This window comes from Amia ocellicauda, chromosome 2, assembly GCF_036373705.1.
Source record: "Amia ocellicauda isolate fAmiCal2 chromosome 2, fAmiCal2.hap1, whole genome shotgun sequence".
Taxonomy (NCBI): Eukaryota; Metazoa; Chordata; class Actinopteri; order Amiiformes; family Amiidae; genus Amia; species Amia ocellicauda.
The window spans coordinates 15823756-15850079 of record NC_089851.1 but is presented as its reverse complement, the minus strand read 5'-3'; the positions used below and the strand labels follow the sequence as shown (position 1 = coordinate 15850079).

The following is a 26324-nucleotide window of genomic DNA, read 5'->3' as shown; positions in this document are numbered from 1 at the left end:
ACAGGATGGCATTTAAACAATTTAAACAAGATAAGAGGTATAGGAAATTTGGGAAGTGCCACTCTGTGATTGGCTGGTTTCTCATACATGATTTAAAAGCTTTCAGCTAGGTGTTATACTTTTAAAAAGGGAGTGTGTATAATAAACACAGACTCTCTATGATTGTAGTGGTGTTTTAATAAGACTGTGTGGGCATAGATTCTGAATTCCATCAGTAGGAGTAAGTGAGGAATATTTCAATTTTGCACATCCTGAGTCGTATGCTAGGGAGTGAAGCTTACAGCTGCCTTTTAAGGGCTTATAATTTAGAACACAAAAGCTATTATACGACCAGAAGTACTTTGCAGCCTAAGCTACTTTCTACTGCTAGTTTCACAACCTTCAAATTAATTGCATGAGAATGTTTAAATGTGCCTTTGTAGTATTAGACAAAGCACGCTGGTCATCTGATATAGCTTACATTGAAACAGTGCTGTATTCACTCACATCCAGTTGATTTATGATCAATTTTGCTCTCTTGCAGGGTGCATATAAGTCCTCTACCATCTGTTACAGCCCAGAGAAGGCAACATGGACAGAACTGGAGGGAGATGTGGCCGAACCATTAGCTGGCCCAGCCTGTGCTACAGTGATATTGCCTGCTTGTGTGCCATTCAACAAATAACTATAGTCTTCGCAAGTGATCGCAAAAGGAAGGAGAGTGTAGTGATGGGTAACAGGACCATCCATGAACAACACAATATTATATTGAACCTTTCTGCTTGTTACCAGCTCTTCAATCAGCAGAATTCATGGAAATTGTATAAAAGATTTTTACAGGGTTGCGATGACTGGGTTATTACTTAACGTTTAAGATTACTTAAATCATTTTCATGATTTTTAAAGCATTATTCTTCTTAAAATTCAGCTGTGCTGTCATGTTTTTTTTTACTAATATTAAAATGAGTTGTGGTGTTAAGTAGTAGATTGAAAATCCCCATGACATTTATAATGTAAATTGCAAACTTCTCTGAAATCGAAGTATAATAATAGTTTCTAATGGATAAATTGTGTTATGTATGATACGGTATAAAATGTCTTCAGAGCAGCCAAACTGTTTGCCACACCTTTAATCAAAAGCATCACATTACAAGATGAAATAACATCGAACCTTTATCCACTCATGTAGCAAAACTGTCTGTTCAGTTAAAGAAATTAAACTAAGGACAACAATTTTCAAAGATGTTTTAAAATGTACTGTATAATGTCTTTTACCTACTGTTATTGTGTGATGTTTCATTCTAGATAACCTATGTATATTTCATGGCAGATCAATAGTGCAGAGACCGGTTTGTTGGCAACAGGATGAGAAACATGTTTCATAAAAGTTTCAGTAAACCCTTTCCTTGAGGACAGGCCAAACTTAAATTCAACACATATCACAACAGGGCAAATCAAGTTCCTGAAATACAAATGTGTAGGTCAAGTAAGACCATATGTTTCTCCCCAATACCAGGATGCCATCGTTACATTTAATTAAGGTGATTTTTCTTATCCTGCATCACAAGTAAAAAGCAAAAGGCAGATATCTCCTTTTTTCCCACTTGTTAATGCCTTAGTTTCTAATGAGGCTTTGCTGCTGTTTTGCTGTTTTAAAATGATCTAAACAGAACTGTTATTGTAGAAGGGGCTGTGTGAACATTCTATTGCATTAATTAAAATGCAATTGTTTCGCACTTCTTATAATACAGTGTATGAAGGCAACATTGTATATATGCAATTGTACACTTTGCTAAACAGATTTTTTTATGGGCTGCCACTTCACTGGATTAAAAAAATAATAAAACACATTAGACAGTATGTAAAAGAGACATTATGGTTTGTGTTCAACCCAATTTCAATTGAGAGGAACAAATTATAAAATGTTATGTATCGTTTTCATCTAACAGACATGCTGTGTGACAGCCTGGCTGCTCATGGTGCAATTTTAGAAAGCCACAGCAGATGTCTTTTTTAATGCATAAGTTTTATATTAAAATATTAACGAATCCGTAGATAAACACGAAGCAGTACGAGTAAAATAATATTTGTTTATCTCCCTTTTTCTCTCTCATGGAAAATATAATTCAAAAGTACCAGGTCATATAAATAACTGTATATTTTCAAAAGCAGAAAACATATTCATGTCATAGTTAAGAAAACTGTATTTTATAATGAAGTCACAGTGAAATATCAGTATGTTACAAAATGTATATATGTCCTATCTTTTCTCTTTAAGTCCAATTAAAGGTACTCATTATACATGCATGCAAGGGGTAATTTACATTCAACACCTGTTCAGATATTATATTAAAATCATATTTATTTCAGTTACAAATATAATTTTATTGGCAACATATATTAAACCTGAGTATGTGCATATACTACATGCTACATATATACAATTTGTATTCAATGTAGAAATAGCATGTGCCGGCACACTTTTGGAGGCACATACACAAGTACCCATTTTTAAAATACTTCTTTGTTTTGTAAGTGTCCATGTTTTGTTTCAAAGGGACTGTGGCTTTAATGTGTGGGGTATAAAGTTTGATTAAATTGAAGCTATTTTATTTATATTTTTGTACATTTCAATTTCCTAAACCTTGTAATGTGATTCAGTGTATATTGTCTTCACTGTTGCCCATCACTAGCAAAAACTGCAAACTGTCAACTGCTAACCTTAAAAAGGTATTTTACTGTTCTGTGATTTTTATTAACCTGGCTTAAGATGTACTGTAAATTATTTCTGTCTTTCAAGACATAAAAAGGCATGAGATGTTCAAAACCTGCGGGTGGGAGGGGGGTGTGAATGTAAATTTTGTACAGTATTAGAATGTGTAAATGAAGCTTGCTTGTTGAGAAAGAACTTTAAATAAAACTTTATGTAATAAGTTTAATTTTCTTTATCTGCTTCTTCACATGAATGCATGCTCATCGTGGTGATGTTTATTAGCTCCCAGTGCTTAAAAATGCAAAGTACGGAAATCTTGTACCCTTGCTTGGTAAGTTGATCTGGAATCGGATACCTCTGAAAAAGACAGCAGGTCCATGCTGTTACACTACCTGTTTGTCTGGGAAAACCAATACCTTATTGGTACCTTTGCATCTTCAAAAACTCTACACTTTAACTTATAAGTACACATAATTTTGAGAATTAAATATATATACTGTAAATATATACCAATTTAACTAAATGTAGAAGCTTTTATGAATGTGGTGCACTTTGTCTTTTAATAGGATTACTTTCCATACAACGGATAAAAGCATCTGCTTGTTCATTGATATTCACAGTTAAGAAGTCCTACTGTGCAGCTACTGTTATGTATGCATTCTCCTGCAATGTACTGTATGCTTTTGTGGGAATCACAAACGTCAAAGAAAAGTAAACCTGTTTGGGCAATGTTAGTATTATAAAGACAAGTAACTGCAATTTTGAAATGTAATTGGCAGAATACTATTTTGCTTTTGTTAAACTGAGAATCTGTAGATTACCTGTAGACCACTCTAAAGTTATATTATACCATAGTTTTATATACTGCAATTCGTAGACTAATTGTATAGTGATGTTGTTATCCCTGTAATATTCTATATATGTAAAACATTGCGTATTAATTATTGTTTAACTAGGGACAAAGAAGAGTCAGCTAAATCATTGAACTGAAACTGTATTGCTGCAGTTCCTAGTTTATTTACAAACTCTGAGATCAGGACCAAATGATAAGAAAAGTCCGAAAGCAAGTTATTTTGATCATGTTGATGTTTCTGTTTGCAAGTCAATAGACGCAGGTCAATCATCCTTATCTTTAAGTTATTCTGAGTGAAACAAACCAAAAATAAATCAAGAACCACAACGATAATATGAATACATGATTGCTTCGGAGATAAAATTATAAACAGCATGGCATAAGAAAAGAGCAAATGAAACACACAGGGGTGTTATTGTGCGCTCAGGTGTCGCGGCCTGTGACCCGCCCCTGAAACCCAGGAGCTTCCGGGAACAGGAGAAGAGACCGGGATTAGACTGGGAAACGCGTTTTAATGGAAACCAGCACCTAGCACCAGGGCATAAGATACACTATTATACAAACATCGCTTCGTATTTTTGATATTAATTTAAATGACTGTTTTTACATGGGAGTCCTGGTTAGAAAAATGGGACGGAAATGCACCTGCCACAATGTACCGAGTAGAAGTAACTGAACTGAATGACAGGTCGTGGTAAATATACATAAATTAGTATGTGTAAACTGCGTTTTAGATCAAATATAATCTATACTAAATACGTTAACATGAGGAATTAATTTTAATGTTCAACATAAATGTGTCAGTTGCAGTTAAAATGTCCTGGTTTCGTAAATTGGGTAATGAAACTTTAATCCGGATACTACATACGTAAGGAGTGCTATGAAAGGTCAAAACGCTTAGAGGTGGCTGGTTAGGTATGGGGGGATGGATGAAACGTCAGGTTTTCTGTTATTAAAAATCATTTTGGTTGGAGACTCTTTGGTTGGGAAAACCTGCATACTCCAGAGATATATTGATCACAACTTTAATCATTCGTATGTGTCGACTATCGGTAAGTACGAAGAGTGTAGATACAAGTAGTTGTCGTGAACCTCTCGATTGTACCAATGCATAGTGTTAAATATGACATATTATGAATTGATTATCATAATTGTGTTATTATAACGCCGTTCTGTTATACTATAGTTGTTTGCTTTATGCATACAAGTTTTCAGGAGGATTTCAATTTAATTCTTGGATGTTTTTGAAATTCATGTTCCTCGTCATGGAAATCATGTATTTATTAATGTTATGTGTGCTTTGGGAGTTTCAGTAATCAGTTCAAATGATTTTATTCAACACAAACAAATGCCATTTTAAAATGCAGTTATGATAGCAAAAAACAAAACAAACAAGCACAAATTGTCGTCTTTTAATACAGAATATTGATATGTCCACAGTCCTTGTGTGATGTGTTATGGTGGTGTGTGATGTGATTTAATAATATAGTCTACATTGTGTTTTTGGACTGGAGACAAGTATCAAGATGGAGAGAATCTACTATTCCCCTATCTTTAGTCCCTAAAGTTGCACTCAGCATGTAGTTATGGAGCTGTGAGGGATATATTGCCAAATAATTGATGTAGCCTAGCACAGGTGAATAGCAAATCTATAAAAAAATATATACTCTATATGTCAAATCAAAATAATTTCTTAAACATAATTGTGCTACAGTATCATGATGAAAAGTCAGTTTTAAGTCTGATATATGCAGGATACAGTTTTCAAGGGAAGGTTTTACTCTGCTTGTATACTTCAAGGTATGCTGAAGTCTGAATATTGAAGAGAATCATGTACACGAGTTCAATTAATGATTTGGTTTTGTGTGCATTTGTTTAAAAATCGATCACTGAGTTCCGGGTGAGGGGGTTATGAATAAATACAACAGAGCTAAGATAATACCTCTGTATTTGACCCAGTATGTGTGCAAAGTACTATGGATTATCAAACCAAATTTATCCACTCCAGAATGCGGTTGTGTTATGATTGTTGTTGTTGTTGTTTTTGTGATTGATTTAATTGTATCGTTAGTATCTTTATTTAAGTGTATATGAAGAATTTAGTTGGATTTAAAACTATTGGGTGTCATGTCCCATGTTTGTCTGTGCTCTACATGTGTATGGATTTATGAGATTGATTCATTGATTCTTTAATGGGCTTCCACTCATGCATCTCTTTTTGGAACTTTTTGATAGAAAATACCTCCCCCCTCATCCTTAGGAAGTGAACTGAAAATGAAAGACAAGTGCATTGGCTACCATCTGCCTGTATGGATGTAGACAGATGGTAGGCATTGCACTTGTCCTGGCAGCTGAATGACTGCTCAGCAGTGTAACACATTCTGCTTCTTCCTTAGGCATTGATTTCAAAGTGAAGACATTACACGTAAATGGCAAATTCATTAAACTGCAGATCTGGTAAGATCCCGGTTAAGTCATGCATTTGCAATGCCTTGTTTCTGTTTGGTGCACACATATGGATATCACTTTTTTTGTTCCTTTCTTTCTTACTTTCTTTCATTGCTTGCTTGATTTGTTTTTGCATGTTGTATCATATGGTACATCTGAAATATTAAGGGGTGGTGTTCCGGGCCTTTCCGAGCTTAATGTGAACAAAAAATGGTCTTACATTTGACAGGGCAGTGACAACTGTCTATCGTTGGACAAAACATATTGAACCATATAAAGTGAACAGATCATTTGGTTTAAATTATATGGCCTTTGATATTTTCAGGTAATTTGCCTGCTATATTAATGAAGTGCATTCATCAAGGGTTTTAAGTAAATTTGGACTTAAGTCCTCAAACTATTTTGTTAGCCATGTTGCATTTGAATCCAGTGTGTGTTCATGGGTAATTCAAATTCTGTGAACCAACTCCTTTACCAAAACAAAAAAAAAATAACAAAAATGTTTATAGCCCTTGGCAAACATTGGCCAAAACAGATGTAGGGTAAAACCTGTTTGTACAGATGTCTTCTTTCTAGAAATATTTATAGAACTACCCTCCCAGGATAACTTGCCAATGGTATGCACAAAACTCTTGTCACAATCAAGAGAGAATTGATTATTTATTTTACTGTGAAGATGTTCAAAGTGTAAAGATCCTACTGCGATAGCACAATATATCTAAAGCCAGGACTTATGCTTAAAAAAAATGTAACAAAAGAATGTAATTGTAAACTCTTATAAAGAAAGAAACAAAAAAAAAACTAAAGCACATTGTTATTCCAGTCAACAATATACACCATATAATCATATGGGCTGTAGCTGAGTCCTTAAAATGAGGCTGCATTCTGCCAACATGTCTTTTGGGTGAATAATTAGTTAAGTAGATAGGCACGTAGGTAGCTGTAAAACTAATGTGAACAACATTGTAATGGCTGTGGATAATTTGCATGTGTTACTTTCATAGGTCTGGAGGGAGAAATGTAACTACAGTAACCCCACATTAAGTTCTTAACAGCCTACACACTATGTCAGCTCGTATCTCTCTTCCAGGCAGAGTGCGTTGTAGAGGATATCCGATTCACATGTTCTTCATTTGTGTTACTTGATGCTTCAAGATCCAAAGACTCTATGTCTACAGACTTGAAAGTAATAAACTTCAAGAGGTAATGGGTAGCAGATTGGATAATAGTAGTGGGCTTTTCTTCAACAAAAGGTCTAACCACAAGGATTCTCTTATGCTACTAACAGCCGAAGAAAACTTTTTTTGTACATTGGAATGAAAGTAAACCATGCTTAAAATAACTGGTAACTTTTTAAATGTTCATTTTTTTCCAACTTTAGTTGTGCATCAGCCTAGTTTTCATGTAGTTTGCAGTAGCTATCTGCTAAACTATCTAATTTGTCTGTTCATTTTGCAGCCTAAATCACATCTAGCAGTAGAGAAATATTTAATTGAACTATGAAGTGGAAGAGCTCATAATTCTCATATAACAATGAACATGCCAAAGAAATGCATATGAAACTAACAGAGACGACCAAAAGCCTATTGTTTGGATTTTGATTTTTGCTGCTTCTTTTACTTTGATTAGGACAAGAGTTGTATAGTATTTTCTCCATCTTCTTGCATTATGTTTCTGGAAATGTTTATATTTTGTGACAACTGTAAGACGCCCTAAGGGTGTCTGCTGAGAAATAAGTACCTGTACATCACCTCTCTGAGGTCTGTTGTATGTAAGAGACGTTTGATATGATCTATACAGATTGACACAACGTCCCACTAGAGGGAGCATTGCCTCTCCTGATGCCACAATGACTCAATATGAGCACAACAGTTGATATTTATGTGTTTATTTTATTTTGTGCTCTTTTGAAAGGGATACAGCTGGGCAAGAGCGGTTCCACACCATTTCAACACGCTATTTTCGTGGAGCCCATGGCCTTTTAATTATCTATGATATCACAAATGTATTAAGCTTCGACAATGTTGTCTGGTGGATGAAAGATGTTGATGTGGTGAGTCAGCTAAACCAAATGGCGTATGTTCCTGAAGTTTTCTGTCGCCAGCAGTTACTTGCCTTGGACTGGTTTAATGTGCAATAACATCACAGATTGGTTATAATATATTAAGTGTTATAGTGAGATGAGTTAGAGTTGTATATTATAAATTAGTTTTGCATGATTGCATTATTAAAACATGAATTGCAATACACTTCAACATTATTTAATAATACATTACAGTGAAAAGAATCACTAATGATGTTTGCCATATCCTGCCAAAATATAATGTAGCTTTCTATTTATTTTCATTTATAGAATGCTGGAGAGAATGTTGACAGGATCATTTTAGGCAACAAATGTGACCTGGAAGATAAGAGGGTGATCTCTAAAGAAAAAGGACAGCAGGTATGTGTTCATAGTTAGTGAGGGCTCTACATTGCCAATTTGTAGTAGAATAACAAAATAAAACAAATGGAAAAAAACTGGATCTGTTTGCCTTATGCTTAATTATGTCCTTAGGTGCATTTAAAGGGGTGAAGCTTCTATGCACTCTACGTATGTGTCTGGTGTGTGGAATGTACTTGATGAGAAGATCTCTGGGAACTTGCTTGAGATTAAATCGGACATATAAAAATTGAGTTGATGTTCTTCATGTACGCAACTTTGCTGAAGGAGGTCTTTATACATGTTGTAATGGTGATTTAGATACATTTTTGTGCCCACAGTAGTATATTGTGTTGGGGAGAAATTATGGATTGTTTTCACTGCCGACCTGAAGGTAATGACAAATAATGCAAAACATAATGAATCTAATCAGAATTCTGTTCTGCAGCTTGCCTGGGAGCATGGAGTCAAGTTCTTTGAAACAAGTGCAAAGGATAATATTAATATAGAGCAGGCTTTTTCTATTCTAGTGGAGGATATACTAAAGAAGGTAAATGTATATGGACTATAAATATGTTGTCATTGCTTCTCTGTAAATGTTCTATTATTGTAAAATATGAAATTATATTTTCCTCAGTGTGTATAGTAAAAACATTGCAAAGCAAGACCTTAACAATGCAGTCATTACTAAATCTACATTTTCCTATATTGGCCATCATCATGACTGAAGAATAACCTTGTCTTCTGTCCACAGAATTATTCCTATGGTGAAAAACCTGATGTAGTGAACCTTAAAAAGCCTGAGAAGAAAAAATGTTGTAGCCGCTGAACCTTCAGAGTGCTGCTGGCCTCATGCTGTTTACTTGAAGCTCACCAATTTATTTTTTTATGTACATACAGAATTCAGGCACTGGAATGTCCATCAAAGATTCCTCTGCAAGAAATCTTTATCTTCTAGTATGTGGTGGAAAACAACTCTGTAGGTCTATTCATATCCTAGTGTATCATATATTAATGATACCTTGTTGAATATAACAGATACTGTATGTTTCGTACTGGTATTGATATTCAACATTTTTGTATTTGACTATGCGACCCATCATTGTGAGTTTTCTGTCAAATAAGGGGACATTCAGCAAACATCCATCACAAAATACACACAAAACAGGAAGAGAGATGTACTCATCATTGCCTGTTGGGGGTTCTTATTCAACATAGGGCTGTCTTTTACCGTGGTGCTGCATTATACCACTATATACCATTATACCAGTTTTATGTTATGATCTGATGCTGATTTCTATTTTATTTCCCTATCTAGAGGAATGTAAAACATTTGTTTAGAATGTTATTTAAATTGAATTTGCAATTGGTAAAATTTTAAAAACATATGTAATGTAAAAATGTGATGTAAAATCCCGAAACTCATTTAGTTGTGTAATATCAGTAAAGTGAGATATGTTTATTAGTAACTAAGTATGGCTATTATGATCCTCTGTAGTTAATGCATTGCAGTTACTGAATATATTTACAAACTTGAACATGAGAACAGTGCTCATTTTAACACTCAACAAATGGTTAGATCATTTATTTATTTATGTATTTATTTGTCTAAACCTATGTATTCTACTGGTTATAAAAAAGGGGGTGTTTTAAAATGTTTGTTTTTTCCAGAGTTGCTACAGCAGCTATCACCAGGCATTTGCAATATCGATTCTGACCTGATGAGGTCGCCAGAGTTCCATTTCTTGTACATTGATCTCTTCCATTTGTGTCTTATTACATTCATATTTACTATGTTTTTATACTGTGTACAAATTGACAAAATTGAGAATCTACTGTAAAGGCTGTTTTGTTTGAGTAATTAGATTAATTATAATTATATATGCTGAACTAACATGGCATTCAGAGTCTTTTCTGTTATAAGTGGATTCTACAAAAATATATCCTTTTGTTTTTATGCATTAGTGAACTTAATTGTGTAGCATTTAAACTGCTTGCAGGTAATAGCATTACATAGGCCCCAACCAAATGAACTTGGAACCTGTCCAGAGAGTACTGTGTTAGTTAATTTCCATTTGATGGATGGAAGTGAAACAAAAAGCAACCAACATGTCTATCGAATCATCTAACTCATTATCGGGGCAGGATGATTACCTAATTTTCAAAATGAATATTAAGCTAAATGTTTAATATACTAAATTAATACAAGTGCGTTTTGTTCACCAGTTAATCTCTGACATCACCAAAGCTTTTGTTGTTCTGCCAGACTGTAATCATACTTGACTGCACCAAATAACCATATATTGTTAGACTGGAAAGAACATGACCTATATATTGCTTACTTAAGTAATTAATTAAACCTGTCTTACTGGTTTTATGACTTTGCACACCCCTTGAAAAACTATTGAAAAGACTCACAAACATTTAGTGATTTACTTTAGTTTAATTAATTGTATTAATTAGTAAAATAAAATGTATCAGCTGGTAAAACTAGCTCATTTAGTCAGATGAATATAATAATATGAATAATAGTAGTAGTAGTAGTAGTAGTAGTAGTAGTAGTAATATTAATAGTAATAATAATGAGAGCTACAGAGACCCCATATAGAAAATGTGTATAAAGGATGCTTTTATATAGTACAAGTGCATGGTATTGTTTAATTTGAATTTACTTCAAAGAGTTAGTAGGCAGGGAGTGTCACTCTGCCAAAATGTTGGCAGCAGGATGCACAAAGTTGGCTACGGAATCAGATTCTGTGTGTGGGTGTGGGGAGAGGATCATGGGAGTACGATGTTCAGTTTCACTTTTTTTGAGGGTGTGGGGGTGTAAAATGGACTTAGGAAAACAAAGGATAATGATCAATCAACATTTTGTATTTATTTGTTTAATTGGTGTTAGTCCTAAATTGAACATTATTGTGACTATCCAACACAACAAACATGATTGAGTTACATCTAGGCTATTCAATCATAAAGCACCTGATGCTGTGCATGCTAACTTTTTGTATGAAAAAGTCCAATATTGTGTAACCAATAATAGAGATTACATACTGCAGAAATATATACCACATTGTGGGTTGGACAAATTACATCAACCAATGTAGCAATAAGTGATAATTTCTGTTGAACCCAGCCACGGTATATTTCTATATTTCCTTATGAAAAATAATTTAAGTACACTTTTAGATTCACTTAAACTATAAGTGCACTTGAAAGTGTACTAAAATATACTGATAACTGTACTATATTTTGAATGTTTTATTTATAAAATGATTTATAGCAAGTGAGTGAATTATACTTGAAAACGTACCACTCAATCACTATGGTATATGCATTGATTACCACTATTTCCAAATCACAGCCCTTGGATTGTGTTTCCTCTTTGTGCATTGTTACAAGGGTTGCAAGTTCAGGTGTTGCTCCATTCAGTCGCGGCATTGAAAACCACAGGTCAACCTCGATCAAAAGGAGGAGCGAGAGAGAAAACACAAAATAGGGTCGCAGATTTTCGCGCCGCTCCAACAATGGGATCACTGGAATTCTGCAGCTCTGCGCAGATCTGCGGGAAACTGCGCGACAACAGCGCGACGTAAGAGGGCAAGGCGTTTGCTCCGACTGCGAGCAGGGATTGGAGGCGGCGTCTCTGGTTCTGCGCATGCGTCCTGGCGTTACTTCGGTCTGTTGCCCACTGCAATTCCATGGCGTTTCCTGTCAACAGGCACGGCAAGGGCAGGAGCACAACTCCCGAAAGTCCTGGAAACCAGAAAGAAGGAGAGCAAGAGAGACGGGTCTCTGCCAGGACCATGGCTGACTCTCGCTGAGCGGTTGCAAGGGGTTTAATGCCAGCGAGCAAACATGGACGTGGGATTAATGCTCTATAACAACCTGAAAGATGTGACATGGAGCACGACGTCTCTGCCCTTAGACCGACTGGTCAGCGCATACCGTCTGCCGCAGATCGTCAAGCTGGACAGTGGTAAGGATGATTAAAAACATAGATAAGACCAGAGTGCATCACACACCGTCATGCTAAAGTAATACAAGTACACCGCATAAACCAGAGATTGGAGATGGGAAAACATGACTCAAACACATTGAGTAACTTATCCGGACGGTTTTCAGTGGACTGGGTACAGACAGTACACATGCGGAGTGCAGGGCGCTAGTTGGGATAGCAATGGACGGGGAGTAGCTGAGCAGCGGTTATTTATTTATCTGTTTATGGGAAAGACATGCACAGAGTAAGTGCTGTGTGATTGGCTTTATTGCAGTAGTAAAACGAGGTCTGAATGCTTTAAGCTCTGGGATGATGTATTTTGTATACATATTAGTGATATGAGCTGTAGATAAATTAAATCTAATACTAGTCAGTATTTGGTGGGTAAATATCGAGATGTGTTTATGATCAAATAGTAAAACATTGTTTTACTGAATTAGCTAACTGTCTGGGAGAGCAAAACACGTTTTTATTTACTTATTGTTGCGATTTAGCATTGCATTTTAATCCCCAAGCAATGCATGTGCTTGCTCCCTTTTTGCAAACGTTTAACTGCCCCTGTTTTAATCTTCAATTACAGTGTAAGGATTTTGTTCTGTTAAGGGTCTGTATGTTACAAACTAGATTTTGTTTTTAGATGATAGTGTTTCTGCTGGTTGTCTCAGAAAAACTACTTTCACAGATGAGGTTATTTTGAGGAATTGAGGAAACTAGATCATTGTTTGATTTTATAAACCTGTGTATTACATCTGAATTACAAATGCTCTGCTGTCCAAACTCGTGTATTGAGCAATTGATTCTCCAAATCGCGTTACACTCAGGGTAATGTCCCATCGTGAAGAAGAGCGTTTAATGTAATTCCTGTCATTCATCTTGAACTTTCTTTACTGTGGCTACAAGTAAATGTAGTTATGTCATTTGTCCTGTCTTATTTCGGTTAATGAAATTAAAATTAAGATTCATTACAAAAAAAAAATCTCTTTGCTGCTGCACTGTGATGTTAAAAGTGTGTGTGAGTGATCCCTGTCCCTGTGTGTGGATGTTCTTTAGAGAGATGCATTTTTTTGTGGCTGCAGATTTGGCGCATGTTTTGTTCAAGAAGCTATCATGGGATGATTTTAAAACCATAAATGCTTTGGTGAAATATCACAGCTCTGGCATTCAAAGGGAGAAGGACAGCAGAATAATTTGAAAGGGTCAGGAATGCAGAGTGACAGACTACCAGCACAGACCTTGATTAGCATTAGTCTAGGACCACTCCACCTAAAATAACATTGGGTCGTCCATGACTAGCCTAGTTCTTGCTACAAAACCAGCCCTGCATGTCTTACCATCAGGCTGGAAACATGGTGGTTGTCCCTGATGTAGCATGTATGCCACTTAAGCTGTGCCACATTCAAATATTGCCTGCTTCTAATGGCAAGCATAGGTCACACTGTGTTAATGGACAGGTCTACTACAGTTGTGCTTGGATTGAATTGATGTCTTGTTTTTTTTACACATTCTTAAAATAATATATGTGTTTTTACCATAAAGTAGTGGAAATCGAGTTTTCCATTCGTGGGTGAGTGACATGTTTTCTTTGGTTTGGACTACAGTGGTACTGACTTAATATTGGTTAAAAGAGGAATATAATTAATATATTTTTTATAATATTATTTTTTGTATAGGTGCTAAGATATAGTATAGTGTATAGTATAGTGCTAAGCCATAGTAACAAGTAGGCTTCACAATGAAGTCTGAAGTGTCTTAAATACATTGTGCTTTCATACTCTGTCTGTATTGTTATGAAGTGCAAGATTACTGGTCACATATGTACATTACTGTAGATATTTCTGCTCAGACGATTTATTTCCTAAATCAGACATAAAGTACTATACTTACTGTGCCTTTTTATATAGTCTAGCTAATGTACTGTTCTGTTATCTGTAACATTAGAATTTATACTTCAAGGCTGAGAGGGGAGTGTTGTGGCTGAAATTGCTGTAAACTGTTGCACTAATGACTGTCAAAAAATGTCGGTGGAAGCTGTTCCAGAAGACAGTCGCGTGATGGTATCTTGAGTAGACAAATGTAATCTTTTTTTCCCCTAGTCTTGGCCAATGTTAAGAATGCTTAATTTGATTTTTTTTTTTTTTCTTACAATGTACAATTTGTTTTCCATTTGATTTGTCACCAGTTCTAAATGTAAAATAAAATGAACAGTAGATAATTCTATATTTGTATTTATTCTTTGCTTCATTAATCTGCTAAAAATGGATTTCTAATAAAGATGGGAATATTCAGACTTCTATTCACACTTTCTTGTTTGGGGAAATATGTGTTGTAAACTGTATATTTATATTCCACCTTCTTCATAGTGAATTATTATAATGAAGAGTCCGCTTCATGGCCTGTATTTAGAAAAGGCATAGCTTTACATTCTGTGTTAAGGGAAGGGGGTAGACATTGATTTGCATAATTTTCAAAGGAATAATTTATTTCACATTAGTGGGATTCATTGAGTGACATTTTAGTTTTAAAGGGAATTTATTTGTTGCTTTGTAGTTGCACTAAACTGAAAGTTAGTCCATCAACATTCATGTTTCTTTGAAAAGATAAGGGATACGGGACATTTAAAATATTTCACTTGCCAGCCTATGATTGAAACTGTTCCAAACAAATCTATCTGAATGTTTTTACTCCCCTGTATAACTACCAAAATCTAACTGTTCCAATAAAAATAAATTCCATTTAAATTTGGTAATTCATTCATGTTTTTCCATGAGTGGTGTATTCATGGTGACAGCCACAGGAGAGCTTTTGAGGTAAGATGTTGAGAAGTTTGTATAGGTGGCATCACAAATGGAAAATCTCATGATTCAATTAACCATCCCAGATTGACCTAGGGGGATTGGATGGTAATTGAGTAAACTGAGGTTAACAAATGCAAGAGCACAGTTTCTAACATTAACAAGCCATGCCCTTTTTTAAGTTTCATTCCCAGCACAACTACCTCCTGCACAATCAAATAGACTAGGTTCAGATGTAGTTGAATGTTATACATATTGGCCTATTTTAGGTATTATGTGCAATAAGTAAGGTATATCAAAATCGGTTAGAACCTTGTCCACTTAATTTGGGAATGTTTTGGTACTATCTGAAATAGATTATAAATGTCAAATGTTTTCTTGAGTTGAGTGAACCAATTTTAGTCTAGGACCATTTTCAAAGGACAATAGAAGTATTTGGTTATGGATTTACATGACCAAGAAACTTTGGGTGATAATTTCATACTGAGCAATACATTCAGCCCAGTCTTCGTTTAAATCTAGATTAAATTGTTCAACTTATTTGATCCAAGATGGTAAAATGCAAACAAGACCAATGGGGCCTGGCCTCCCTGGACTTTCGGTGTGAAGTTTTGTACAGGTACAATGGCATGAGAGGTTGTGTGAAGTTGTGGTTAGACCTTGACATTCTTATACTCTATGATAATGTAGAAGCATTTAAATAAGGATTGTCCTCATTGTTAGGGTACCACCAATGGGTGTCACTGTGTGATGTCTAATGTTTATCTTGGCAGTGACTGGTTCCCTGATATCAAATATTGCAGCATAAAATAATTATTTTTTCTTGTACAATTTGGGAAACGTATTAATCAGAATACCTTCCTATCCTCTCTGACGTAGAGAGCTCATGTGATTTCCCAGTAGGTTCAGGTAAAAGCTTATTTGTACTACTGTAAATGCTGGGGGCTCCTTTACTGTCTAATGCAGTGATGTCATATCCGTGTCCTAGAATCAATAAACTTAAAATATTTTCTTCCATTGAGGACTAATAATCGAGTTAACACCAAGACACGAAACCTGTGGCACATGAGCGATAGCCCGTCTATCAAAAGCCAATTTGTTAATTCCACTTGGGGTTCTGCATTTTATATTTATTGTTAAAATGGCATAAAATAAACATAATATTGCACAGATGCAAGACAAAATATGAGAGATGGGTCAATTTTGGCAAGTTTTAAGAACTTAATGGATATTTTTGATATGCAGTCCATTATAAAAGTTCAGTTGTACATATTTACTTTCAGATTAAGAATATTTTCAGCAATGTTTTATTAACAACAAATATATAATTAGTGTTAATCTATTTCATGTTCTATATTGTGTAATACATCTTAGGGATTGTCTCTCCATAGACCAAGGTTTAATTGTCATGATTCTTCCAGCCTAAACTGGGGAGAGTTCTCGCTCCTGGATCTTGAGAACATTACCTTGCACAAATTGAACTTGTGTACTGACTAAATATTTACTTTTTGCTACATATATTTTGCATAATAGTTGCATGGGGTAAGTAAGCAATGCATAACAAATCATCACAGCTGTGCAGGATGTAAGTTGTCACTGTTTAATGGCACAGAATTGTGGAATTAAATTTTAAGTTAATATATTGGAAGACAATGTATAGCACTGGTTGTATGTGGCTTTACAGGTTTTAAACAAGTGATGGAAAGAAAAACAAACATATTTCCTTAACACACACACACACACACACACACAATCTTGTCTATAAAATAGTTTTTCTTTATTCTATAGCCCAGCAGTTTTCAAAACCTTTCCTTGGAGTACCTGTTTTTTGTTTTGTTTTGTTCCAAATGCGTTTTTATTTGCTTAATTGAATCCTTAATTTGATTTACATTTTTTAAGTCTTTAAATTGTGTAACTGATAAAAAAGTTGGTTCCTTAATAAGATAATTTCTTATACAATTTTTTACTTAACTTAAAACCCCTACTGTTAAAAATAATTAAAAGGCTGATTTAGGATTTCAATTAAGTAACTGAGAGCTCTGTTGGAACAAAAACCAGCAGGGTCAGTGTTCTGCCAGGACCAGGGTTGAGAACCACTGATATATAGTATTAGTCAGGATTTTTTCCCCATCAGCCCTAATGGTATAAATTAAATGGAGATGGTTGATTGTTTTTTTCTTCCTGTTATTGACTTCACATTTGTTTGAGAGGCCTGCTTTGCAAGTCTTGACAACCATTGATCATTCCCCCCCTCCTGGGGAAGGAAATGATCCAACCGGCAGACTGAATTCCAAGAGACATTCGCCAAACCCAAGAAGAGCCCACTGACAGAATCCCAGTCCACCTAGAACCGAGAGCCAGAGCGCTAAGCATCTCCCTGGCTTCTTAGCAAGAAGGCCTGCTCTTTGAATCTTACAACTTAAGGTCGAGGGCCTGTCGGCTGCAAAGCGAAAAGAAAACAAAAACGTGAGATATTCATCCAGACATCTAATGCCGCCATGGAGGCGAATATTAGTGCAGTTGTGGCAGAGACATGGCCACCATTGAAACAGGCTCGCTTGCATTTGATCTCTTCATTGATGAAATGGACAGGTTTTAATTTCTGCTTCAAGCCTCTGAGTGCTTAGGCTAACCCTGGCAGCTTCCCCAGAATGCATTTACTAGTTGTCAGTAAAAGGTCTGCAGTATTGTATAGCTTGTTAATGTCAGATAATGACAAATGTTGAGGAGGGTTGTTTTCACTAAGAATAGATTTAGCGAGATCCCGGTAGGAATATTTTATGTGATTTGATACCTGTAGAATTCTATATGGTCTTTGGGCTAAGGATGATCATTCTATAACTCACTGATTGTAACTAGTATCTGTATACTAGTATCTAATCATTTGTCAGTGTAAGATTTTTAGCTTGGTGTAAATTCCCATAACTTTTAGATTCTATCCCAGTATTTATACATGATTTAAAGTGACAGCACTCTTATAAATACATGCCTTGTGATAGTGAGTTAAAGTTTATTATCACCTGAGGGCTCCTACTTTGACATGTGTCTTAATGCTTCTCTGCTATTAAAAGTGTTAATATGAAAATAAGCATTATATGTGTGCTTTAACTGACTGTAGCAGTGGAAGAGGTTTCCTTTTGTACTCCTTTCCTTTCATCTATATTGTTTTTGGTGACATGTGGTTGCCTTTATAATAGGTTATTGAGAATTGTGCACTACAATACTATCTTGCCTGAAGCCATTTTTGAGATCTTCTAAAATGTCCCAGGCATATCACGTTACAAAAAGAATAAAAGATGACTACCTGCTTGAAATTAAAGCTCCATATACACAGTAGCACTGAACTAGAAAAATACAACAGCATTTTGTCTTGAGACCTAATAAGATTTTAAAGTTGTCAGAATAGGCTATGATTGGCAAAACTACCAGTCAGCATTGAAGTATAGACGTTGCTGGAATTGACCATCCATTAAGCCTATTGAGCAGTGACAGCTGTAAATCCATTGCATTTTCTGGAATTACTTTTTTCTTTATAGTGGAAAGTTCGAGATTCCTACACAGACTGTAGCATGTCTTCGAGATCACAGATGCTGCAAACAGTCTGTACAGTCTCTTCAGGTGTTTGGTCATTGTTACTTGGTTAGTAAATCAGCTTTACAGATATCAACTGGCAGCTGCACTGGTATGGTCGGTGGTTTAATTTACACAACTTCTATTTACAGATCTGTGTTAGTAATTTGCAAATTGTTTAATATATATATATCCTAACAGGGTAGACACACAAGTTGTGGTGCCCTTCACAATTTTTTTATAACCAATTCTCCCGCCATATAAATCATAACTAATAATAAAACAACTGCTCATGAAAACTGCTTTAAAAAAAGAAAAAGAAGAAGATGCAATTACATTTCTATAATCCAACTATTTTCACTCTCATCACAATATGTGTTTTTCCTTAAATGATTACATTGTAGTTCTTAATCATTCATCTCTTTGGCTGACTGCTGCACAAGAGAGGAGCCATGTACTGTTTTTAAATCTTCTTGCACTGCTGGTTTAACAAGAATAGTGGAGACTTGGTTAAAGGAAAGATGACTAGTTCAACATTTCAACTGCATGACCTACTGATGCATTTCTTTTAATGGCACAAGGCCCGAATTTAAAATTTGTTCATACCAGAATAACTTTGGAAAACATATCAGTGAATAATTTTCACTCCAGCTCACTCATTTTCTTTTTTTACAACAATTGTTACTGTTTTGTTCAAATATATTTTGAGAAGTCGTAGGTGACTAGCATTTTTCTCTTTTTCCACAGAGTAGCTTTCAAGCATCTTTCCTTTGTTTCTGTAGCAATATCTCATCCTTTCACTCATCTGAAAGTCATTGATTTGTTGGAAACTGCTATACAATCAAAGCCAGCAAGTAATCAAGGCTACTGAGAGTCCAATAAAAACGGAAAAGGCAAGAAAATATTATGTCTATAAACTGAAATGTGAATACTGTATAATATCTCTGATAATATCTCTGTGCACATGGTATAAACAGAAGCTTAAACCACTTCACAGCAAAGTATACAGGATTTAAAGGATTAATTTATGTTCAGCCTGCTACTGTGACTGCCTTGTGTTTAATTCAATTTTCCAAATGCTTTGTTTCTACTCTAACAGTTTCATATAAGTATTTGTTTTATAATAATATAATATTAATGTATCCACTGTCAACATGAATACGAACTTGGCCAAAGCATTTTGAGTTGTTTTTTTTTTTTTTTTTTAATTAGCCACTTCCTTTCTTTCGCCACCTTGTTAATTTATGAGGTGTGATGTCATATTCTTAAAGTTCACCTTATTTTAGGTTTCTCTAACACAGTGCCAATTTCCTCCAATAACAAGTGGAATAAAATAATTTCCCTGGAGTCAATACTGTGTTTGCTATGAATGTTAGGTATGTTGGTGTTAATGTGTACTATATTTTCAGTTTTAAGAGTTTTTCTGAAAGTGCAGAAAATGTGCCAAGCTATTTAAAAAGAATCTGGAAATCTCCCCATAGGTAGTTCGGTAGATTCTGGTTGAAGTATATTCTCGTAAATGGTCATGATTGTTTAACATTGTGCTATCAACTTAATTGCAACACAATTAAGACCATTAAATGCATTAATGTGGGTATTAAACAAAAGTAGATACTCTCCGATGACCCACTAAAATACAATACAAGTACACAAAAAGCAGGGCACTTCTGTTTAGTCTTACAGTGACCTTTTGCAGATTCCACCCTCCATTTTTTTGCTTATTAACAACCACTGTGATTGTCTCAACTTTCTTGCTGCCTGCCCATTTTGTAGGCCACACCGGTTAACTGTGTCTCCTTACTATTCACAGCTCAAGATACTTTTGATTTAATATGGCAAGAAGTGAAACTGTGATATTCAGACCTACAATTTTATTTCAGCTTCTTGCTTGAGGGGTTTCCAAACATTTTTTTTTTTTTTTTTAATCCGGCCCATAAAATACTTGGAAAGAACATTATCGAACAACAGCTGAGATTTTCAGTGACCATGCAGAACTAATTATTTTATGTTTATATCAATATATAAGGCATGGTTTCTCATTAAATGTCACAAAAGCTGTAAGGTGACCCTTCTCCCACACTGTAGAGATCAGGTTTCTGTCTATCTGCTTTGTCTATTGCTTATTACAGAATTGGCTTGTACCCACAGCACTTGGTAAAAGACAATAGTATGCTTACTGTATGCACTTCTCTAAAATGGGAGCTGTGTAAATCTAGACATGTAAAACTCAAGTACCTTTTCCATTACAGACAGTAAAATTAGTGCAGCTTTCTTAGTGGCACATTATCAATGCCTAATTACCTTTGTGGATGGATGCACAATTGCTGAATGGTTTCAGGCTTACTCTAAATTGAAATTGTATGAGTCATTTTAGATTATTTGTTCCAATCCACAAACAAAGCCACTCCAGTTTAAAACAACAAGTTAGGGTTCCACAAATGAAAAAGCGTCCAGTAACATTATTGCATTTAGCTAAACATTTTCATTACAGCCACACATTATAGCCACACATTTATTTTATATTATACCATAATTATTTTTTTTATGCTGAGGTATTTGTGTGTGTGAAAGTAAATTGGAGAAATCTGAAAGCTTTTTAACTTCATACTTTTATTTGGAAATGACATTGTTCTAATAAAAATGATCTTAAAGCATTTTAAATCCACTATTCAGATTCATATTAAATTATGTATTTTGTGTTTATCTAAAATGTACCATCTTAATCGGTAGAAAAAGCAGAATTTCTGACTTTCTGCAAGCACAGTGCTAAAACAGATCTGTGGAGAACAGCTAGGCCTTGGTTCTATTATACATTGATTCAATGCTACACTACCACATTTCTATTCAGGCTATTATCAAGGACACTGAGCCTGCTTAATTGATTGCTAGTGACAGTGTATTGCTAGTGTGGTATATGGCATGATTTCAGTCTTTTCAAATATGCCATTAATGGTCTTTAGCAGACTTGTATTTGATGAAAATTAATGTTCCAGGCTGCATTGTTATTTATGCAACAAAATGTTGATAATAAAAGATTGAATTAGCTTTTTACTGTGCAGACATAAAAAACACGTTTTGTTTATATTTCACATTTAGTGCTGTTCCTGAAGTAGAGATTAAAATCTGTGGTATGTTACATCACTGCTCAAGGCCATGCATGCAGTATTGGTGTTGTGTGCTTAAAGAGTAGCCTATAGATTTGACCGTTATTTACCATTGAGAGAGTCTTAAATAAAAAATAAAAAAGGGATTTGCAGATTTACTTACCTCTTGAGTATTTGTTTGTCATTATTAACAGCCTTTCGTACCAATGCACTAATTAATTGCACATCACATCAACTTCAAATCATGTCATTATCAATGTGGCCTTGCTAAGAGTTTGACATTGTGTATCTTCAGGGGATAATTAGATGTGCTAAAGGTACCTTGTATTGCACAGAATAACCAAACGTGACAGGATGTTTTGGTAGATGGCTGGAAAGCAATTCCCCATTGGCCACAATCAAATGTACATGTAATGCATTTAGTCAGAATGCCTGCGCTGTTAATTCTTTTAATAGCTTTTGCTTGCAAGGGACATTAACTGTTCAAAATGGTCGTAAATAGACAACCATCAACACTATTGGATGGACACATGGCTTAAAACTGCTAACTGTTGTAGTCTGTTCTGCCCTTGACAATTGTACACGTGTACCTTCTTTACAGATTCCACTATACATCAGTACTTTAATCACTAAAGGATACTGAAGCAATAATTCAAGCTAAATTCAAGCACTGGTAGCTGCTTTGGTTTGTGAATCAATTTCTGATCTCAACTAAAGACCTTAAAAACCCTAAGAATTGGGAATAATTGATTTTGTAATTTTACAAAAAAAAATTACAGTATTTTTGATGTTTAAAGGATATGTGTGCATCAACCCAAATATATTTATTTAATTCTTAATTTGTACATTTAAAATGTTGTAGTTTGCAAACGTATTGGAATACCTTGTTTCTGTAGATTTTGTTTTGTATAGTAAACTAAAAAGCCTGGACAGTTGTCAGAATATGTAATGAATTGTCTACTTTAAATGATGGCCTGCTTTTAGTTCAGCATGCTCTCCCAGCTGTGAAGACTGGGCAGTATTGTCCTCTAAAGAAAATAATGACCCTTAATGCATTTCCAAGAAATGTCTACCTGCTAATTAGGCCAGTTTAAAGCACAAAGAGTTTGGAGATAATCATGCATATGTTCTAAAACAATTTTTGCAGAGAAATGGGGATGTTCTTGTAGAATCATGAACTGATTCTCATGTGTTCCTATTAAATAATAAAAAATAAAAAATAAATCACGACTTTGTAACAAGGCATGTGTCTTTATTGGCAGAAATCTACAATGGGAGATGAGAATTTATAGGTTTGAAATAGAAGTCTCTGGATTTCTTTCTTTATGCATTAAGGGCAATACAAAGTGCAAAAAATACAGTGCAGTTCAAGGCATAAAACATTACAAATTCCAATTTACATATAACAGTGCAATTCAAACCATAATACATTTTACAAATGTATTTACACAAGTCTTACATCCTGTATTGTAAAAGCTGAGTGCAGACAAGATGTTATGTCAGAGTCAAGTGCCAAGGTGAAGGGAGCATAGGGGAAATCAAAATAACAATATGAGTACTAGTAATGCAAGGCAAGTAGTATGACAAAATGTTGTATAAGTGCAATCTTACAGGAGAATGAATGACTAAATTACAAGTAGAGTCTGAAAAGATGCGTCTTGAGTAATCGCCGGAAGGAGATCAGGGACTCAGTTTTCAGTGGGAAGGTCGTTCCACCACTTAGGGGCCAGGTATGAGAAGGAGCTGCTCTGGATGAAGCAGAGTGCAGAGGAGGCAGAGTTAGTCTTCTGGCACTGGACCGCAGCGGTCTGGAGGGGATGTATGGAGAGGCGAGTATCTGCAGGTAACTGTGTAGTCTGTTTGAGACAGTGGTAGGTGAGGGTCAGTGTCTTGAACTCAATGCGTGCCGATATCGGGAGCCAGTGGAGGGAGTGGAGTAGTGGAGTAGCGTGTGCATGGGTGTGCAGTTATAGGTACGAGAGTTTATCAATTTGTCTCTTAACTTGACTGCTCCAGAAAATACTTTGTACTGTAATAGCTCTGGGCTGTACATACCGTGCAGCAACAGAATCATAGAGAAATATGTGTTGGTGGGTGTGCTTGGTATTTTCTGAATTTTTGACACAATGATGTATAAACAAATATTTTGTTTACTTTTTCTCTAATTGTAATTTAAAACGGCAAAGCCAAAGATAAAATGCTAAACAAATACTTTTCATTCTGTGCAGGTGAATCCGTCGAATGTCTGCGAGAGAATGACTACCTTTTGATTCACTCTTGTCGACAATGGACTACCATCACTGCCCACAGTCTGGAAGAAGGCCATTATGTAATTGGGCCCAAAATAGAGATCCCAGTCCATTATGGAGGTAAGGCCTGAAGTTAATGAAGAATGCAGTGGTCTGACTCACAGTCTGGATCAACTGTCACCTATTATTCCATTTTCTATGTCTGTAATTGTTTGCAAATACTTTTTGATGTCAATGGTTCAATTCAGATAACAGTGGGTAGATGAAAACAGGGGCTGTCATTCTAAAAATGTCTCTGTATAATGAAAAGCTTGCCCTGGCTTTAGAAAAGTGTCTTGGGCACTTTCAAATGCGACCTTTTGAAAACACAAGTCTGTTATTAGTTTGACCAGTCTTTCCTCATCAGAAATATTTTTTTAGAAATCCATTTTACTTTTCACCAGCCTTTCAAGGTTTTGCTTCCAGACCACTGGCTCCAAATAGCATTCATCCATTCAGTTTGTCTGCATGTCTTATCTCAAAAGCTTTTGTATTCAGATCCAGAAACATGTCAACTTAAGGCAAATAATTATAATAACAGCACTAAGCACTCTCATTTAGTGTAATATGTAGTAAGAACTGTTAAATACATTTGAAATACTTTTAAAAAATGATACAACACATGATTTATGCTTTGTGCATGATAGTACATCAATTAATCAAATAAGGAACCCAATCTACTTATCATTTTAAATGGGAGAATGTAGCCTCTGTATTCCTCCCTATTTATCTCTGAGTAAATCAGGAAAGAAAAATATCCAATTGGTTCATATGAGCCTTACATGACTCTAACCATATTCTGTATAAGGATTTAAGATGGAGTGTTAAAAATGGTAGAAAGCTGGACTAATACAAATAAAAATAAAACCCAGTGACCATTTTAGCACTCCTGTGAACCCTTTAAGTCACTTCAGATGCAGAATACATGCACTGGCACCTTTGGGTTACCACTTCCATCTTTTACGCAGCACTGAGACAATCTTGTCACTTGTTTAATGTCATGTATAGCTTCTTCCCGTAGAAAGAACTGAAGGAAAATGGCAGAAAAAGATGTACTTTCTTTGGGGATGGATAAGAATCTGTTGTGAAGGCCAAAAGTAAAGCTTTCCTTTTTTTTGTTGTAGGATTATTGCATTTTGACAGGTAGTTGGTGTGAGCATGTTTGTATGTATGCAACTGTAAATGTACAATATGAGAGAGTTTTAGTTTTTTAATATTTTGTGTCCTAAGAATATCAAATTTATGTGCATTACATTAACTCAATTAATTAGAGTTGAATACAGTGTGTCCTTTGTTTTCATCTGTATGACGGCATACTTATTTATATGCATATTTATCATCAGAGACCACACAGTGAAATTTATATATAGATATTTAATATGACCGAGTTACTTTTGACCCAGAGCAGACATGATGAAAACAGGCGGCGAATGTGGGGAAAACGAAAGATTATATTTTTATTCACAGGTCTTTTTGCCAGATAGAGCAGGATTTTACATAAGGCTTGTCCAGTTAGCGCAGGTTTTCACTTCAGTGGCACTTTTCTCACACCAAACACAGGGAGGCCACTTTAAAACAGCTCTGTCTGCAAGAAGGTGGAACAAACAAATAAAATAATGCACACTATTCACTAGGTCATCCTCTCAGCCTTTGTTTTGAAACAAACTACCGAAACCAGAGACTCCCTACCTCTCTAACATCAGATGACTCCCTTTTTAAACAAAACAATGCTTGTTAAGTCCAGGTGGCACTTGGGCCACTAACATAGGCACTAATTGGCTTAATGCCCCCACCCCAACAAGGAGCCTCCTCAACACTTGCAAGCCGTCTCTGTGTTAATTTAGGGCTGCCAGCGACATACTCTGTGAGCAGGCAGAATAACTTATATATTGGTAAACTGTTACCTTCCCATGTACCTACCTGCTATTTGTGCTCCTTGGAATCTGGCCTTCTCACAGTCCCCAAAAGTGCTGTTGCTCCAAGGCTGTGGAATGATCTCCCAGCTCATATTAGACCATGCAGTCACAAATACAACTTTTATATCCTAGCTTTTAATCCTGTTAAATTGATACTTAAATTGTTAATTGATGTTCTGGCTCAGTTTTATTGTAGTGTATTGAGATATGGTTTCATGAAAGGCGATATGTATAATAAAGGT

General features: G+C 35.4%; 3 protein-coding genes across 3 annotated transcripts in view; all 3 read left to right on the top strand.

Annotated features, from left to right (window-relative positions):
- Nucleotides 1-2912, top strand: part of klhl14 (kelch-like family member 14) — a 29522-nt gene extending 26610 nt beyond the window's left edge. The window contains exon 8 of the mRNA XM_066719615.1: nucleotides 524-2912. Within this exon, the coding sequence (XP_066575712.1) occupies nucleotides 524-664 (141 nt within the window). The 3' untranslated portion in view covers nucleotides 665-2912. The remainder of the gene's footprint in view (nucleotides 1-523) is intronic.
- A 1096-nt stretch (nucleotides 2913-4008) lies between these two features.
- On the top strand, nucleotides 4009-10309 carry LOC136765767 (ras-related protein Rab-10). Its single transcript, XM_066719614.1, has 6 exons — nucleotides 4009-4597; nucleotides 5942-6002; nucleotides 7908-8046; nucleotides 8347-8436; nucleotides 8864-8965; nucleotides 9170-10309. Exons 1-6 carry the CDS (start codon nucleotides 4471-4473, stop codon nucleotides 9242-9244), a joined length of 594 nt encoding a protein of 197 aa, XP_066575711.1. The 5' UTR covers nucleotides 4009-4470; the 3' UTR covers nucleotides 9245-10309.
- Nucleotides 10310-11889: 1580 nt separating this feature from the next.
- garem (GRB2 associated, regulator of MAPK1) overlaps nucleotides 11890-26324 on the top strand; it is a 51482-nt gene continuing 37047 nt past the window's right edge. The window contains exons 1-2 of the mRNA XM_066719613.1: nucleotides 11890-12391; nucleotides 24107-24247. Coding sequence (XP_066575710.1) covers nucleotides 12271-12391; nucleotides 24107-24247 — 262 coding nt within the window. The 5' untranslated portion in view covers nucleotides 11890-12270. The remainder of the gene's footprint in view (nucleotides 12392-24106; nucleotides 24248-26324) is intronic.